The following is a 13,007-nucleotide window of genomic DNA, read 5'->3' as shown; positions in this document are numbered from 1 at the left end:
TGAAATCCAGTTCCCAGAGGCCAGCCCCCATCCAGAGCTAGAATTCCCTCCATGCCCTGTGAGTTCAGCCTCTGCTTGCCAGTCTCCAGTGACAAAGAACTCAGTGCCTTTCCAGACAGCCCATTTCCTCCTTGCCTCCTAGAAACTTTTCCCTGATGTGGATTCCAAATCCTGCTACCTTGACACCACCACCTATTGGCTGTGGTTTTCTCTTGTGGGCCACCCAGGACACACATCACCCCTCTCTGCATGCCAGCCCTCTAGAAACCTGGCCTCTGCCACCACGTTTCCCTCACGTCCTCCCGGGCTCTCCAGCATCTCCTCATTGAGCCTCACTCCCCTAGGCATCCTGGTCACCTCCCCTGAATTTTCTTCAGTTCATCTGAGTCCCCCAGATGAGGCCTAAGGCTCACCATGGCACTGGGTGCAACCAGCAGAGAGTGGAGTAGGACTGCTGCCATTTGGGGAAGCTTCTGTTGTTTTCTTTGTTCCCATTGAGCCAAGTGTCTACTGAACCCATCGTTAGAACGGTGCCGGTCAGTCTCTCAGCCGTGTGCTCAGCTGGGGCTGAGAAGCCCAGGACTAGGTTGGTCCTTAAGGGCATGATTGGTTCTGAGCTTGGGAGCCAGCCCTCACACCTCATTCTCCATGCTGCACCTCCAAGCCTGGCTATAAACTTGACAAACAGCTTTGGATCCTAAGGCCAGCAGGAACGTGGGAGGGGCAGGACAGCCCAGCTGACCGGCCACAAGTGCACATCTGTGGAAATGGCCACAAGAGCAGGGCTGGTGAGTCATCTGTAGAGTGGGGTGACAGACTACACCTTCCACCCGCCCTGGTGCTGCCTAAGAGGAGGGATGCGTTAGTATCCTTGGGCTGGGCCCCTGGCAGGACCATGGTTTCACCCCACTTCTTGACAGGGGAGGTCAGAAGGAGTCCGCAGCTCCATTAATCAGGTTAAGCAGACTCGGTGTGCACACGGCTGGGCTGGCCTCGGCCAGATGTCCCCCCGCTCCCCTCAGCAGAGCAGCCCTGCACTGTTCCACTTCCTGCTCTGGCAATAAGGATCAGGGCCTCTGGCAGCCCTCTCGTCATCTCGGTGGCAGACAGAGCACATCCAGTCAAGTCTGGCTTTCTCTTTTTATCCTGTGAGTTCAGAGAGAACCAATGCTAGCCCTGATTTCTAAGAAGCTGTTAACCCTGCTGTCTGTCCACCCTACCCGCTTACGTCCCACAGGCCAGTGAGCAGACAGATGTGCCAAGGATTGAGGTCCTCTGCATCAGAGAATTGGCACGGCCAGAGGAGGCAGCACTAGGCGTGCTCTTAGGCCTGGCTGGGAGCCCATCTGGGATCCAGTGTATTGGGGGATGGGAGGTGGGAGTAGTCGTCAGATAACAGCATTCCGGTGCTGCCTTGTCTTCCTCCCCCATCCCCGCCCCCACACCGATTTCCCCACCGTCCTTGCCTGGCTCCTAACCTGAGCAGCACAGATTTTGTGCAATGACAAGGAAAGGGAACATTCAGTGCCAGGCTTTTAATTACAATTGCTTCGGGCTGCTGGCCTCCATGCCAAATGGCCACAGGGAAAGTGTTTTATCACACCACAGAGCCAACGGGTTCAGTCTACGGTGCATGCTCTTGGCACCTGGTGGGCGTGGGGCTGTGCTCCTACGGCGGGGGGGGGGGGGGGGGGGGGCAGATTAGTTTCCATGTGCATCAGCGCAGCTGGCTGAGTGCAGCCTGGGCTTTAGGCAGCCACTGGGCCAGACGCAAACGCTTGCTGGGGCCCTTCCAGCAGACTCGGGTAGGCCTGCAGTTGCGTAGGAGAGGGGTCTTTGGGAAGAAGGCCAAGCTCCGAAGGATGATGAGGATGGATGGTACTGGGGTATGGCCAAGTGAGACGGATACAGCGATAATCTTGTCCACAACACGTCACCGTTTACAAAGAGCTTTCCACTTTCTTGAGCATGTTTAATCCTCACATCAATCCTGTCTAGCGGACACAGCTCAGAGAAGGGAAGTGACTGGCCCAGAGTCAAACAGGTAGAAAACCAGGACTGGAGCCCTGGCCTCGTGCTGCATCCAGTAGTCCGTCCACAAGGAGGGGGTCTGGTCCCCCAGGAGCCAGAGGAACAGCCTAGGTAGCAAACAGCTCACACCCCTTGGAGCCACCAGGGCAGCCCTCGCTCAGGGCTCAGGGCAGCACCGTGGTGACGCTGGCGAGCACCACATGCTCCGAGACTTTGGAGATGGAACACCGGCTCTGCGAGGACAAAGACTTGTGGCTGGCAGAGGAGCGGCGGCCGGAGGCCTTGAGAGAGCAGCAGGGACCAAGGCCCGGCAGGCAGCAGGAGAAGGCGGCCTTAAACTGCTCCCGGAATTTGCCTTGGTTGGGAGACAGAAGACAGCCATAAGGAGAGGGATGCAGCAGGAAGGGGCCTTGGGCCCAGGGACACCCACGCAGCTGCAGCCAAGCTGCCTATGAGGGGGCGGAGGGAAGGATGGAGCTGCGATGGAGAGAGCCCCAGGGCCACCTCGTCACTGCCAGGGAGAGTGAGGACAGAGGCCCCAGAGCAGGTTCCCAAGGAGAAAGGCAATTTGAATCAGATTCCTTGACTGCACTCTGGCTGTGAGCCGGGCTCAAAACGTGGTGTCTGGCTCAGGGGCCTCAGGTCATCTCGGCCTCCTTGGCGTGTAGATGGAGGGGGTTGGGGCTCACTGTCTGTGGCTAAGCTTTCCCCATCTCTGCCCCATGGCGATGAAAACGGCAGCAGCAGCCCTCAAAACAGGCACTGTGCCATGTCCCTCAGCCATGACCCCCCAGGTTGTCCCAGCACCGTGAGAGGCTGGGGTCCTTTAATCTCACTTCACAGATGAGCTACACAGAGGTATGGTGGCTTGCCCACGGTCACCCAGCCAGAAGTTGGACCCCATTCTAATGCCAAAGCCCTTTGCTTAAAGAGGGGGACCGAGTGGGGAAGGAAGGACTAGCATAGCCACCTTGTTCAGCCAGAGCACACCAGGGACACAGACCTGTCATCTAGAACTGAAACCCTGACCACGTTGCACCTTCCCTCCAGCCTCTGCCATGCCCAGCAGAGGGCCCGGCACACAGTAGGTGTTCCATAAATGTAGGTCAGACAGGAACGCACTCATCTCTTCTGTTCTCTGAGCTGGAAACCACCCGGCCAGCCTTTGTGGAGTAATTCTTGAGTCTCCATGAGGGTTATAATATTGACCTCTGGTTCGTTTCAACCTTTTCTTGAAGAATATTTGTGTCCAGACTTGAACAGTCATCTGGGCCAGTTCTTTAGACCTCATCCCAGAGTCAGAGGTCTGGTGAGTTACACTTCTTCTGATCCGGGGGAGATGGGGTACATGAGCACCCTGAGAGTGGGAGGTAGAGGGAGGAGATGGGAGCTGTGGGCCAGTAGAGAGGAGCCTGGGTAGGGGTGAGGACATGGGAGGCCTGGACTTCCAGAGGGGGAAGCAAAGAGGTGAGTGCTGGAGGAGGGGAGATCCAAGGATAGCGCTCGTATTCTGGCCCCTCTGCCAGTATGTGTCTATCTGGGCATGGGGAAGCCCTCTCCCTGCCCTGGGCTGCCTCTGCTTGTGACCCTCCCTTACCCCTGACACCTCGATTACGAGGCCCTCTTCCCACAGGTCTGGCTCCCTCTGAGCCTGTGTTAACCAGACAGCTGATTGCAGGTCCTGCTGTCCATGCACCGGGCAGGGATGGAGGGGAGCTGGCCTGACCCCTGCCCTTCCCACCCACTCACTGGTCTGCATAATCTGCAAAACTGGATCCTGGGTGCTGGCCAGCTTTCTCTGGCCACCATTGGGAGTGTGGCTGGTCCCTCACTCAGACCAAGACTCCTGGGTGGGGCCAAGTCTTCCCCCTGAGTGGCAGTTCCCAGAGCAGGGTCATAACCCCCAGAAAGGAGCAGGTATCTCTTCCCCCACCATCCTTTATGTGGCTTGGATTGGGGACGGGAAGACTGTTGTCCTGGGGACTGTCGCCATCCTGTCACTGCCTCCCCAGCCCACTCACCACTGAGGAAGTTGTAGATGATGGGGTTGGCAGCGCTGTTGGCGTACACCAGCCAGTGGGAGAAGGTGAAGCAGGCGTACACGGCTTCTCGGTCCCGGGCTTGGCGGAACATCCCAAATACCCTAGAACCGGAGGGAGGGCAGTCAGAAGTGGGGCAGACGCATGTCTATGTGTATATGTGGTGTCGCCCTAGCACTCAAGCTACAGGGCTCTGAAGTACAGGAGTTCCCACTGCCCCTTCAGTCCACCTGGTGGCCCTTTCCTGGTCTCGTGTCTTGACCATAGTTTTGGTTCTTGAGCAGAGAATATGACTAAAGTGGGCCTATGGACAGGGACCAGGGTCCGTTTCCTTAGTCACTGGCTGTCTGATCCCCTGGGATTTCCCATCCACTTTCTCATCCATCCTCCCAGCAACATGTGAGTCATAGACACCATCCATTTTTCAAATAGGAAAACTGAGGCTGAGAGAAGTCAAGTGACAGGCCTAAGGTCACACAGCCAGGAAGTGGCCGAGCACAAACACACCGAGATTGTCTCATGGCATGTAGCCCACGCTCTTTCCCTGTACCTCATGGCCTCTCACGTGGTGCCCCGTCTCCCTCTGCTTAGCGTGCTGTTCCTCCTGTGGCTTGGTCCCCCCCTTCCTTCAAGTCTCTGCCAAATGGCACTCCCTCAGAGAGGCCTTTTTTTTTTTTTTTAACCATTATATCTAAAAAAATATTTAAAAAGAAAAAAACCGCCAACCCCTGTCAGTCACTCCATCCTCTTCCCCTATTTTTCTTCCTAGCAGTTATCACTGCCTGACATAATACATATTTATTTCTCTCTCCCACTGGATGCAGCCTCCGGGAAAGCAGGGACTCGGTCTCACGCACTGTTCTCTGTGTTCCCAGCCCCACCATCTGACAATTGAGTGAATGGATGAAAGAATTCTCACAGTAGCCCTGGGAGGCCAGGTCTGCTGTTATTCACATGTTCCAGATGAGGAGATTGAAGCTCAGAGAAGAGAATGATCTGCCCCAAGGTCACACGTGGCCGTGGCCGTGGGGTAGAGCCAGGTCTTTCTCCAAAGCAGAGAGACAACCACTCCGTACCTCTGGCCTCCCCCGCGTGCTCTCACCTCTTCAGGACATTGAGGACGCTGATGGGCAGGTAGCAGAGGGCAAAGACCAGAAGCACCACCATCAGCATCTTGGCCGTCTTCCTCCGAGCACGCATCTGCTTCACCTCAGCCAGGAAGGCCCGGGCCCGCGGTGGGGGCTCTGTGCCCGGGCCCTGCCCCAGCTCCTCCGACTGGTCTGAGGGCCGCTTCCAGTTCCTCACCAGGGCCGAGGTGGTGCCGGGGATCTGTCCAGCACACACAGGGACAGGAGCGGTGGGAGGTCGGTCTCCTTTGCTGGGCCCTGCTTTGGGCTGGACCGTGGGGCAGGTGTGGGTGGGTGAAGGGAGCAAATCCTCGTAATAGGAAAGAACCTCATATTCATGATAGAGACCAACACTCTGGGCTGAGGGTGAACAACGTGCCTTCATTTTCCACTAGCTCATTGTGAGACTAGCCCCCAACGTGCCTTTTGGGTGTGTGTTATTGGCCCTCAGTTATAGATGAGGCAGGTGCAACTTAGAGAGGCAGGGGACCCTTGACAACACCCATCCTCCTTGGGTCACCACCTCCATCTATCGGGGTGGAGGTGGAGGTGAGCTGTGCCTCCGCCTGGCCCATGCCCACCTATGGGGAGGCCTGGGCAAGGGGTGAGCAGGTGGGTAGCATGGAATGGCCTGGGCCTCAGAGCTCAGGTGCCAGCCTTATATCGATGCCCATGAGCCTATGATGCTTCCGGGCTCCTGGAGCAGCCACAGATTCCTCAAAGCCTCTCCCCCCACCGGACACCCGAATCACCCCACAACAGAGGGCATAAGGCTAGAGTCCAGGAAACTTGGGGTCTAGGGCCAGCTCATCTAGTCATGAGCTATGCGACCTTGGTCAACTCACGTTCCCTTTCTGAGCCGTGGTTTTCCTGTCTGATAGAGGAGAGTGACTGCTGCCATCTTGATGGAGCCATGAGGAGCAGGTGGCACGTGTTGGTGGACTGCAAGGCTGGTCATGTTCTGGCCTACATATTCTCACTGTCCAGACACTGACCCAGCACTCACTCCTGCTGGTGCCAAGGGCCTCTGAGCACCCCCTTGCACCCCCCGAAAACCCCCCACAAAACCTGCTGTGGGTCAGTTTGTATGAGAGGAAAGAAGGCAGGCGCTGGCACCAGAAAGGCTGTGGCACTCAGCAGCTGTAGAGTGGGTAACGGCTGCTGTGGTTACAGTTGTGAGGACACTGGGAACCACATGCCGAATTGGGCAAGCAGCATGGAGGTGCTGTTGGTGTGTACTGACCTGGGCTCTGGACTCCCACGCGTCTGGGTGTGAGTCCCTGACCTTCCACGCGCTGGCTGAGGGATTTGGGGAAATTGCTTTCCCTCCCTGGGCGTGTTTTCTCATATTTAAGTCGGGGGTAATACTTATATACGGTGGCTAAGAGGATGCAAGTCGACCTGGAGATGCCAGCTACTGATGCTAGAACAGCGTTCGTTACTATTCGGCTCCAGGGTCGGCACGGACACTTTGGGCCTTGAGTTTGACATGTCCTTGGGCCTCGCCTCTCTCTGGTTGCAGCCCGGATGACATGTTCTGAAGGCAGGGACGGTCTACTCCCTCAGACCAGCACCCCATCCCCTCCCGGCCCAGACAGTGACACCAGAGTGGGCCTCACCTGGCGGCCCCAGAGCTTGCGGAAGATCTGGAAATAGGCCATGGCCATGAGGCCCAGCGGGGCCAGGTAGGTGACAATGAAGAAGCAACTGTGGTAGATTTTGGGATAGAGGTCATCTGTGGGGGCCAAGAGATGCAAAGTGTGGGCCCAACTGGGATTCCCCCAGCCTTCCCTGCAATGCCACCCTGCCCCAGCTAGGGCCAAAGCAAGCAGCGGGGGCCCATACAGCCACCATGGCAGGGAGACCTTGGAGTTGCCCAACATGGGGTGTCCATCCTGGAGGAACCCCTAGCAGATGCCCACACTAGAGGAGCTACCCACCCTGGGGATACACCTGCTAGATGCCCGGACTGGGGTGTCCTTTGGGGAGACACCCACCCTGGGTACCGCAACAGATTTCCTGCCCTAGGGCTATGTGACCCAGAGGTGCCCAATTCAGGATGCCTAGCCAAGGTTCCCGCCATTACCTGCCCAGCGTTCATCACAGACAGAGAAGAGTCGGGTACGATTGGCTAGCTCGGGCAGCACACTGCTGCATTCCATGACAGCAGCCTGGGGCACCATGACAGCCAGCGACACAGCCCAGATGCCCAGGATGGAGCCACGGGCACGCCGGGCGGTGCTCTTGAACAGCAACGGGTGGCAGATGGCATACCAGCGGTCCAGGGCAATGAAGCTGAGCGTTAGCACTGCCACCGACACTGACACAGCCTGCCGCATAGGGACACAATGTCAGTCCTCTTGGGTGCCACCCAGAGACACGAGGTGACAGATGGGGCTCACAGCCCAGAAATACCAGGCAGCTAGGTGTAGCACACAGCCTTACTCCACCACCTACTGGCTGTGTAGATTTGGGCAAATCACTTATCCTCTCTGAGCTTCACCTGTGGAGTGGGAATATACCATTCACCTGGCAGGATTCTCATGACAATAAATGAAATCATGGATGGAAAACATCAAGCTTGAGACCTGGCACAGAGGAGATGTTCGCCTGCTATGAATAGTAACTTATGGAACTCACTACATGCCAGACGCTGTCTTCATTCTCCTCACCATAACCCCTCTCACGCATTATGGATGAGGCAGGAAAGGTTAGCTATCTCGCCTAGGGTGATACTCCTCACCTGCCTCTCTTTATTCTCAGGGTTGCTAGAGTTAATTGGTTGAGTGGAAAACCTCAAAACAGTGGGAAATCCAAGAGGCCTTCCTCTCTGTCCCGAGATGCCATCCCTTCCCCAGGCTGTTCAAAAAGAGGCTTCCTTCTGAGAGGCAGCAATGAGCCTAAGCCCGAGGTGTAGGTGGGCTTTGCCTCCGGGAGTGCCCCCGCCCTCTGGGGTACAGGGAGAGGGTCAACGGATGCAACTGAAGGGCCATTCCCGCCTCTGGTCGGCCATCCTTCCACTGCCCTCAAACTCATCTGGGCATCCTGATTCCCAATGTGGGGAGAGAAAGCCCCGGCTAGGGGTTGGGAGGAGAGGAGACTTTCGGGCAGGCACCCTCAGAGCTGCCCCCCTTGGGATCAGGAAGCAGGCCATTGTGCATTTTTGTCTGTCACTGTGGGCTTGTGCCTCTCTCCTCCGCAGTGTGCTGTGTCCCTGGAGGTGCCTGCACATGGCTGAGGCTGTCTTTGTGTGACCGGGCCAGGGGTGGGGATCTCTGTATGAGTATGTGGGACTGTGTCTGTGTCCTCCAGTGCCAGGCTCGCCCTTGCGGACAGTAGAGGATGACACCACAGAGGTACTGAGCCACTGTGTCCTGTCTGAGGGTCACTGAGATCTATGCGAGGCTGTGGTTTTGTACTCGGTGTGACAGGCGATGACGGACAGCAGGCAAAGCTCACCTGTAGATAGGGGATGACCTTGCAGAGAGCATGGCCAAAGAGCCAGGACTCGGTGATGTCTACCAGCAGGCTGGCCGGCAGGCAGATGGCTGTCACGAGCACGTCAGCCAGGGACAGGTTGACGATGAAGTAGTTGGTGACTGTCCTCATGTGGTGGTTCCGCCACACTGCCAGGCACACTGCGGGGTGGGGTGAGCATGAGGTAAAGCCAGGGGCAGAGTCACGGCCATCTTAGGCCCATCAGCAAGTCCCTCCCCCATGTACCCGGCTCCTGGAGGTAGGGACTGGGGAGAGAAACGAGGCCCAGAACCCCTTCCAGTCCCCAGGGGAATCCCGCCCTACCACAGGGACATAGGGACCTACCCAGTGTGTTGCCCACCAGAGCCACGAGGAACACAGCCACGTAGGCTGCGATGAGGACCCATTCATACTGCTTCGGGTATAAATAATCGCGCCACAGATAGCGGAGAAACTCGTCCTCATAATCGGCAGGCACCAGGGATGGCTCCCAGCTGCCAGTGGGGAGACCTGTCTGGGCCCCTGGGGTGGCAGAGGGCTCCATGAGCTCAGGAGCCGCTAGGGCCAAGGGGCATCCTGGGCTCTATGGACGGAGGGGAGCCCGGGCCAGACCTCAGCCCACTTCCTTCAGGGGCCCCGGAGTCTTGCACCAGATCTGTTGGGGTCTCAGCCCCAAACCTCCTGCAGGAAGGGAGGGAGGAAAAAAGGTAACATTAGGGAGTGTGGCAGGCAATTTGCATATAAACTCCCTGTTAATTCTCACAGTCCTGTGGGTTATTGTGGAGAAAGACAGATCTCACTCCTTTCAGCCTCGGTTTCCCCATCTATTCAAAGAAGTAATGACCATACCTACCTCACAGGACCGTGGTGGGGAGTAATGAGCTCTAAAGCATGCCTAGTGTCTTATCCAGAAACTGGCGCAGGAAGCAGGCTTCCCCATTATTAGAGAAACCTGCTTTGCAGAGGAGATGGAAACTCAGAGAGGTTGAGCCCCTAGCTCAAGGTCCCAAAGCTACTAGGCCAGGTCTGTCTGAATCCACCAAACACCAGAGATTTGGGAGGGGAAGCCATCTGATTGCAAATATTCTCTCTTGTAGGTATGTTCACAGGCCTGAATTTTTGGTTGGAAAAAAAGGCGTTAGAGACCCAGGCTCAGGCCACCCGCTAATCCCCTCTTGAATCCCGCCCCGGGCTGCTCTGCGCGCCGCAGACTTGCCAGACCTTCCCCGATGGAGACACACACACACACACACACACACACACACACACACACACACACACACACACAAAACGGTCGGGAGAGGGGTGCAGGGAGGAACTGACGCCCTCTCTGCAAGTGAGGGCAGAGCCCCCCAGGTCCAGCTGCCAGGCCGCTCAGGCCACCCGCTAACCCCCCTCTTGAATCCCCCGGGCCGCTCTGAGCCCTGGCGGCCGCCAGGGGTCGCTAGGCCAGTGCGTAGGCTGCTCCCTCCATTCATAAATCCGGCCTCGCTCCCCGCCCCTCCTAGCTGGTTCAGACCCCTCCTTCCCGCGGCTGAGCAGGGAAGACCCCGGACGTGTGTAGGAGTGTTGCCCTTCCCAGGAGACCCCTGGGAGAGGGAGAGGGGACTCCTTCATACACCCACCAAGCGCCAGCGGACGCACTCCTTGAGCAAGACCTCCCTGCACCCCGGGGGCTGTGAAGGACTGTCGGCGGGTGGAGTTGGGGGGGAGGAGCGAGAGCGTTAGGGGTTCTGCAGGAGCCTGCCGGGAGGAAAGCCTGCTGGGGACTCAGCCTCCCAGCACCCAGGTTATCCCCCGAGACTTGGCTCCCTCCGAGGGTCCTTTGGAACCCCCACTCCAGGCCTGGGGGTCCCCCATGCCCCGCACCTGTTGGCTTCGGGACCCCGGCGTCCTCGGCTGCTGGTCCCCGGACCTTGAACCGGTGACTTCGCCTCCCTGTCCCGAAGGCCGGGCTCCTGGGGGGGGCTATGGCTCCAAAGCGGGCTGTGGCTGGCGCGGGCTCCGCTGGGCTGCGCGCTGCCGGGAGGGGCGGGAGAGGTAGGGCGGGGAGGGGAGCCCCCAGCCGGTCTCGGCTTCTTGTCTTACAGCCGCGAGACCCGGAGGGCGGAGGGAGATGCTAGTTGCCCCTCGCCAGCCACTTCACGCTTCCATCCCACTTCTATTCATGCGCCCATCCGTTCATTCATACCGTTCGCATTCATTCAACATTTCTGCCTCCGGCCACTCCGCATTTAGAGCGCACCTACTGTGTGCCGGCGGGCCCTGAGCAGCTTCGGAGAGCCACAGTGCAGAGGGGATCCCAGCTCCACCTCTCCTTGCTGCCTCACCTAGCTGACGAGGATGATGGCACAGGTGGGTCTCGGGTGAGAGACGACGCCTGCACCGCCTCCAGCCAAGCTCTGGCTGCTGCTGGAGCAGCTAGCTCCCCGCGACGCCAGAGGCCACGCTCGCCCATCGCCCAGCCCCCATTATATCTGCCCCCAAATCTTTTTTGTTCATACCTTTCCCTCTCCCAAGACAGAGACAGTAGGTGGGAGCAGGAAGTGGGGAGCCAGAGGGGTTGATTGATTCAACAAACATTTACTAAGCAGTGTGCCAGGCAATGAGGTACACAATAATACAGCTGCCATTTGTATAGTCCCCGAAATGCATGATCTCATTTAATCAACCCAGTGAGGTAGTTGTTATTGTCCCCATTTTACAGATGAGAACACTGCACTCACGTAGTTCAGTGACTTGCCCAAGGTCACACAGCAGAGGCAGACCTGAGATTCGAGCTTGTGCTTCTCTCCAGGTCTACCCGCCTCCTCACCGGACAGAAGCGCAGAGGCTGGCCTCCTGGCCTGGCAAGTCCTTGTGGTGAGGAGAGCTGTGAGGGAGCCCAGGGGAGCTGTGGGGCACAGAAGGACAGATTGATCCAGCCAGGACATCAGGACGGGCTTCCCAAAGCAGGACAGTGTACATGCAGACCTGAAGAATGAGGAGGTAGCCCTGCAGGGGGATTGTGGTCCTGGCAGAGAGAATTCAAGGTAGAAGAAACAGCAGGTGCAAAGGCGTGGAGGTACGGCCTTCCTGGAAAACACAGATAGGTGATGGGTGACCTCCGGGGAATCAGGCAGTCACCTGGCCATCCCCTGCCTTAGGACAGGGCCTTCCTAACACATCAGATCCACCCTCCTTTCTCACCCTAGGAGATTCACCCTTTCCTCTTGGGAGGTGATTCCTGAGATGTAACCTCCATCTTTCCTGTTGCAGCTAAAGCCCTTTTTCAAAGGAGCTGGAGCTATGCTGTTAGGCATAGAGTGTGTGGGAGGCAAGCTGGGGCAGCACAGGGATGGGTCCAGTAATCTCCTTCACTTCTCCAGAACAGGAGGCAGGACTGAAGCTAACCCTAAGGTGAACTCTGTCCCCCGGCAGGAACAGCATCCACACGGTGGTTGGTGACTCAGAGCTCCCCTCTGGTTGCAAAGCTCTGTCCTGCCTATGGGAATGGATGAGGTGACACAAGAGAGAAATGGCTGCTGTGTGTGTGTGTGTGTGTGTGTGTGTGTGTGTCTGTCCATGTGTCCCCGCACACTCGCCTACATATATCTGTGTGTTTGTATTTAAGTAAGGGCTGTGAGTGTGTGTCTGGGGAATCCCGTGGGTGACTGTGTGTGTTTGGTTCTCTGAGTATGCATGTGTGTAAGGAACAGGCTCTGGGCTGATGACTGGGGGTCACCCTGGGTGGGATGTGTCTGTATGGGGTCTTGATTTGTCTCTGTGTGTATTGGTGTGTTGGTGAAAGGCTATGAGGAATGTGTGCGTGAGGTGTGTGTAGGGGGTCTCTCTCGCTGCGTGTCTGGATGTGCATTTGTGGCCTCCTGTTGTGTTCCCTGTGAGTGTGGGCATGGCTTTGTGTCCACAGGTCTGTGAGTGTGCAACACGGTAAGTCTATCCCCACAGCGATGACTCATCTAATCCCCCACATTACTTCCTTCCTCGAGAGCTGAAACTGTTTGCCATGTAGAGGCTGGAGAGGGGGCCGCAACACATGGAGGATGGGAGGCAGATCGAGCGGGGCTCTCAAATGACCAGCTGCAGCCAACAAGGTGCAGCTGGTGGTGCCAAAGGTGCAGACCCGTGTGTGCGTGGGCAGAGGCCACCAGCTGAGCCCAGCACAGCTCAGGCTTAGAACCCAGCCCAGAGCTCAGACGCCACAATTCAGGGCCTCTCAGACACCTTGGGCTGGAGTGAGCAAGGGGCTCCCCAGGTCCCCCCAAATCATTATACATGGAGGTGCATGTGTCTGTGTGGGGAAGGAGTAATGGCTGAGAATCTACCTTCTCAT

General features: G+C 57.4%; 1 protein-coding gene across 1 annotated transcript; it reads right to left on the bottom strand.

Moving 5' to 3' along the window:
• Window positions 1-1,840: 1,840 nt before the first annotated feature.
• HCRTR1 (hypocretin receptor 1) lies at window positions 1,841-9,370 on the bottom strand. Its single transcript, XM_033115036.1, has 7 exons — window positions 9,020-9,370; window positions 8,657-8,835; window positions 7,284-7,527; window positions 6,817-6,932; window positions 5,173-5,399; window positions 4,053-4,174; window positions 1,841-2,386 (listed from the first exon to the last, which is right to left on the bottom strand). The coding sequence occupies exons 1-7, from the start codon at window positions 9,216-9,218 to the stop codon at window positions 2,196-2,198; spliced, it is 1,278 nt and encodes a 425-aa protein (XP_032970927.1). The 5' UTR covers window positions 9,219-9,370; the 3' UTR covers window positions 1,841-2,195.
• Between the last annotated feature and the right edge of the window lie 3,637 nt (window positions 9,371-13,007).

This window comes from Rhinolophus ferrumequinum, chromosome 9, assembly GCF_004115265.2.
Source record: "Rhinolophus ferrumequinum isolate MPI-CBG mRhiFer1 chromosome 9, mRhiFer1_v1.p, whole genome shotgun sequence".
Taxonomy (NCBI): Eukaryota; Metazoa; Chordata; class Mammalia; order Chiroptera; family Rhinolophidae; genus Rhinolophus; species Rhinolophus ferrumequinum.
This window is presented reverse-complemented; position numbering and strand designations above follow the sequence as displayed.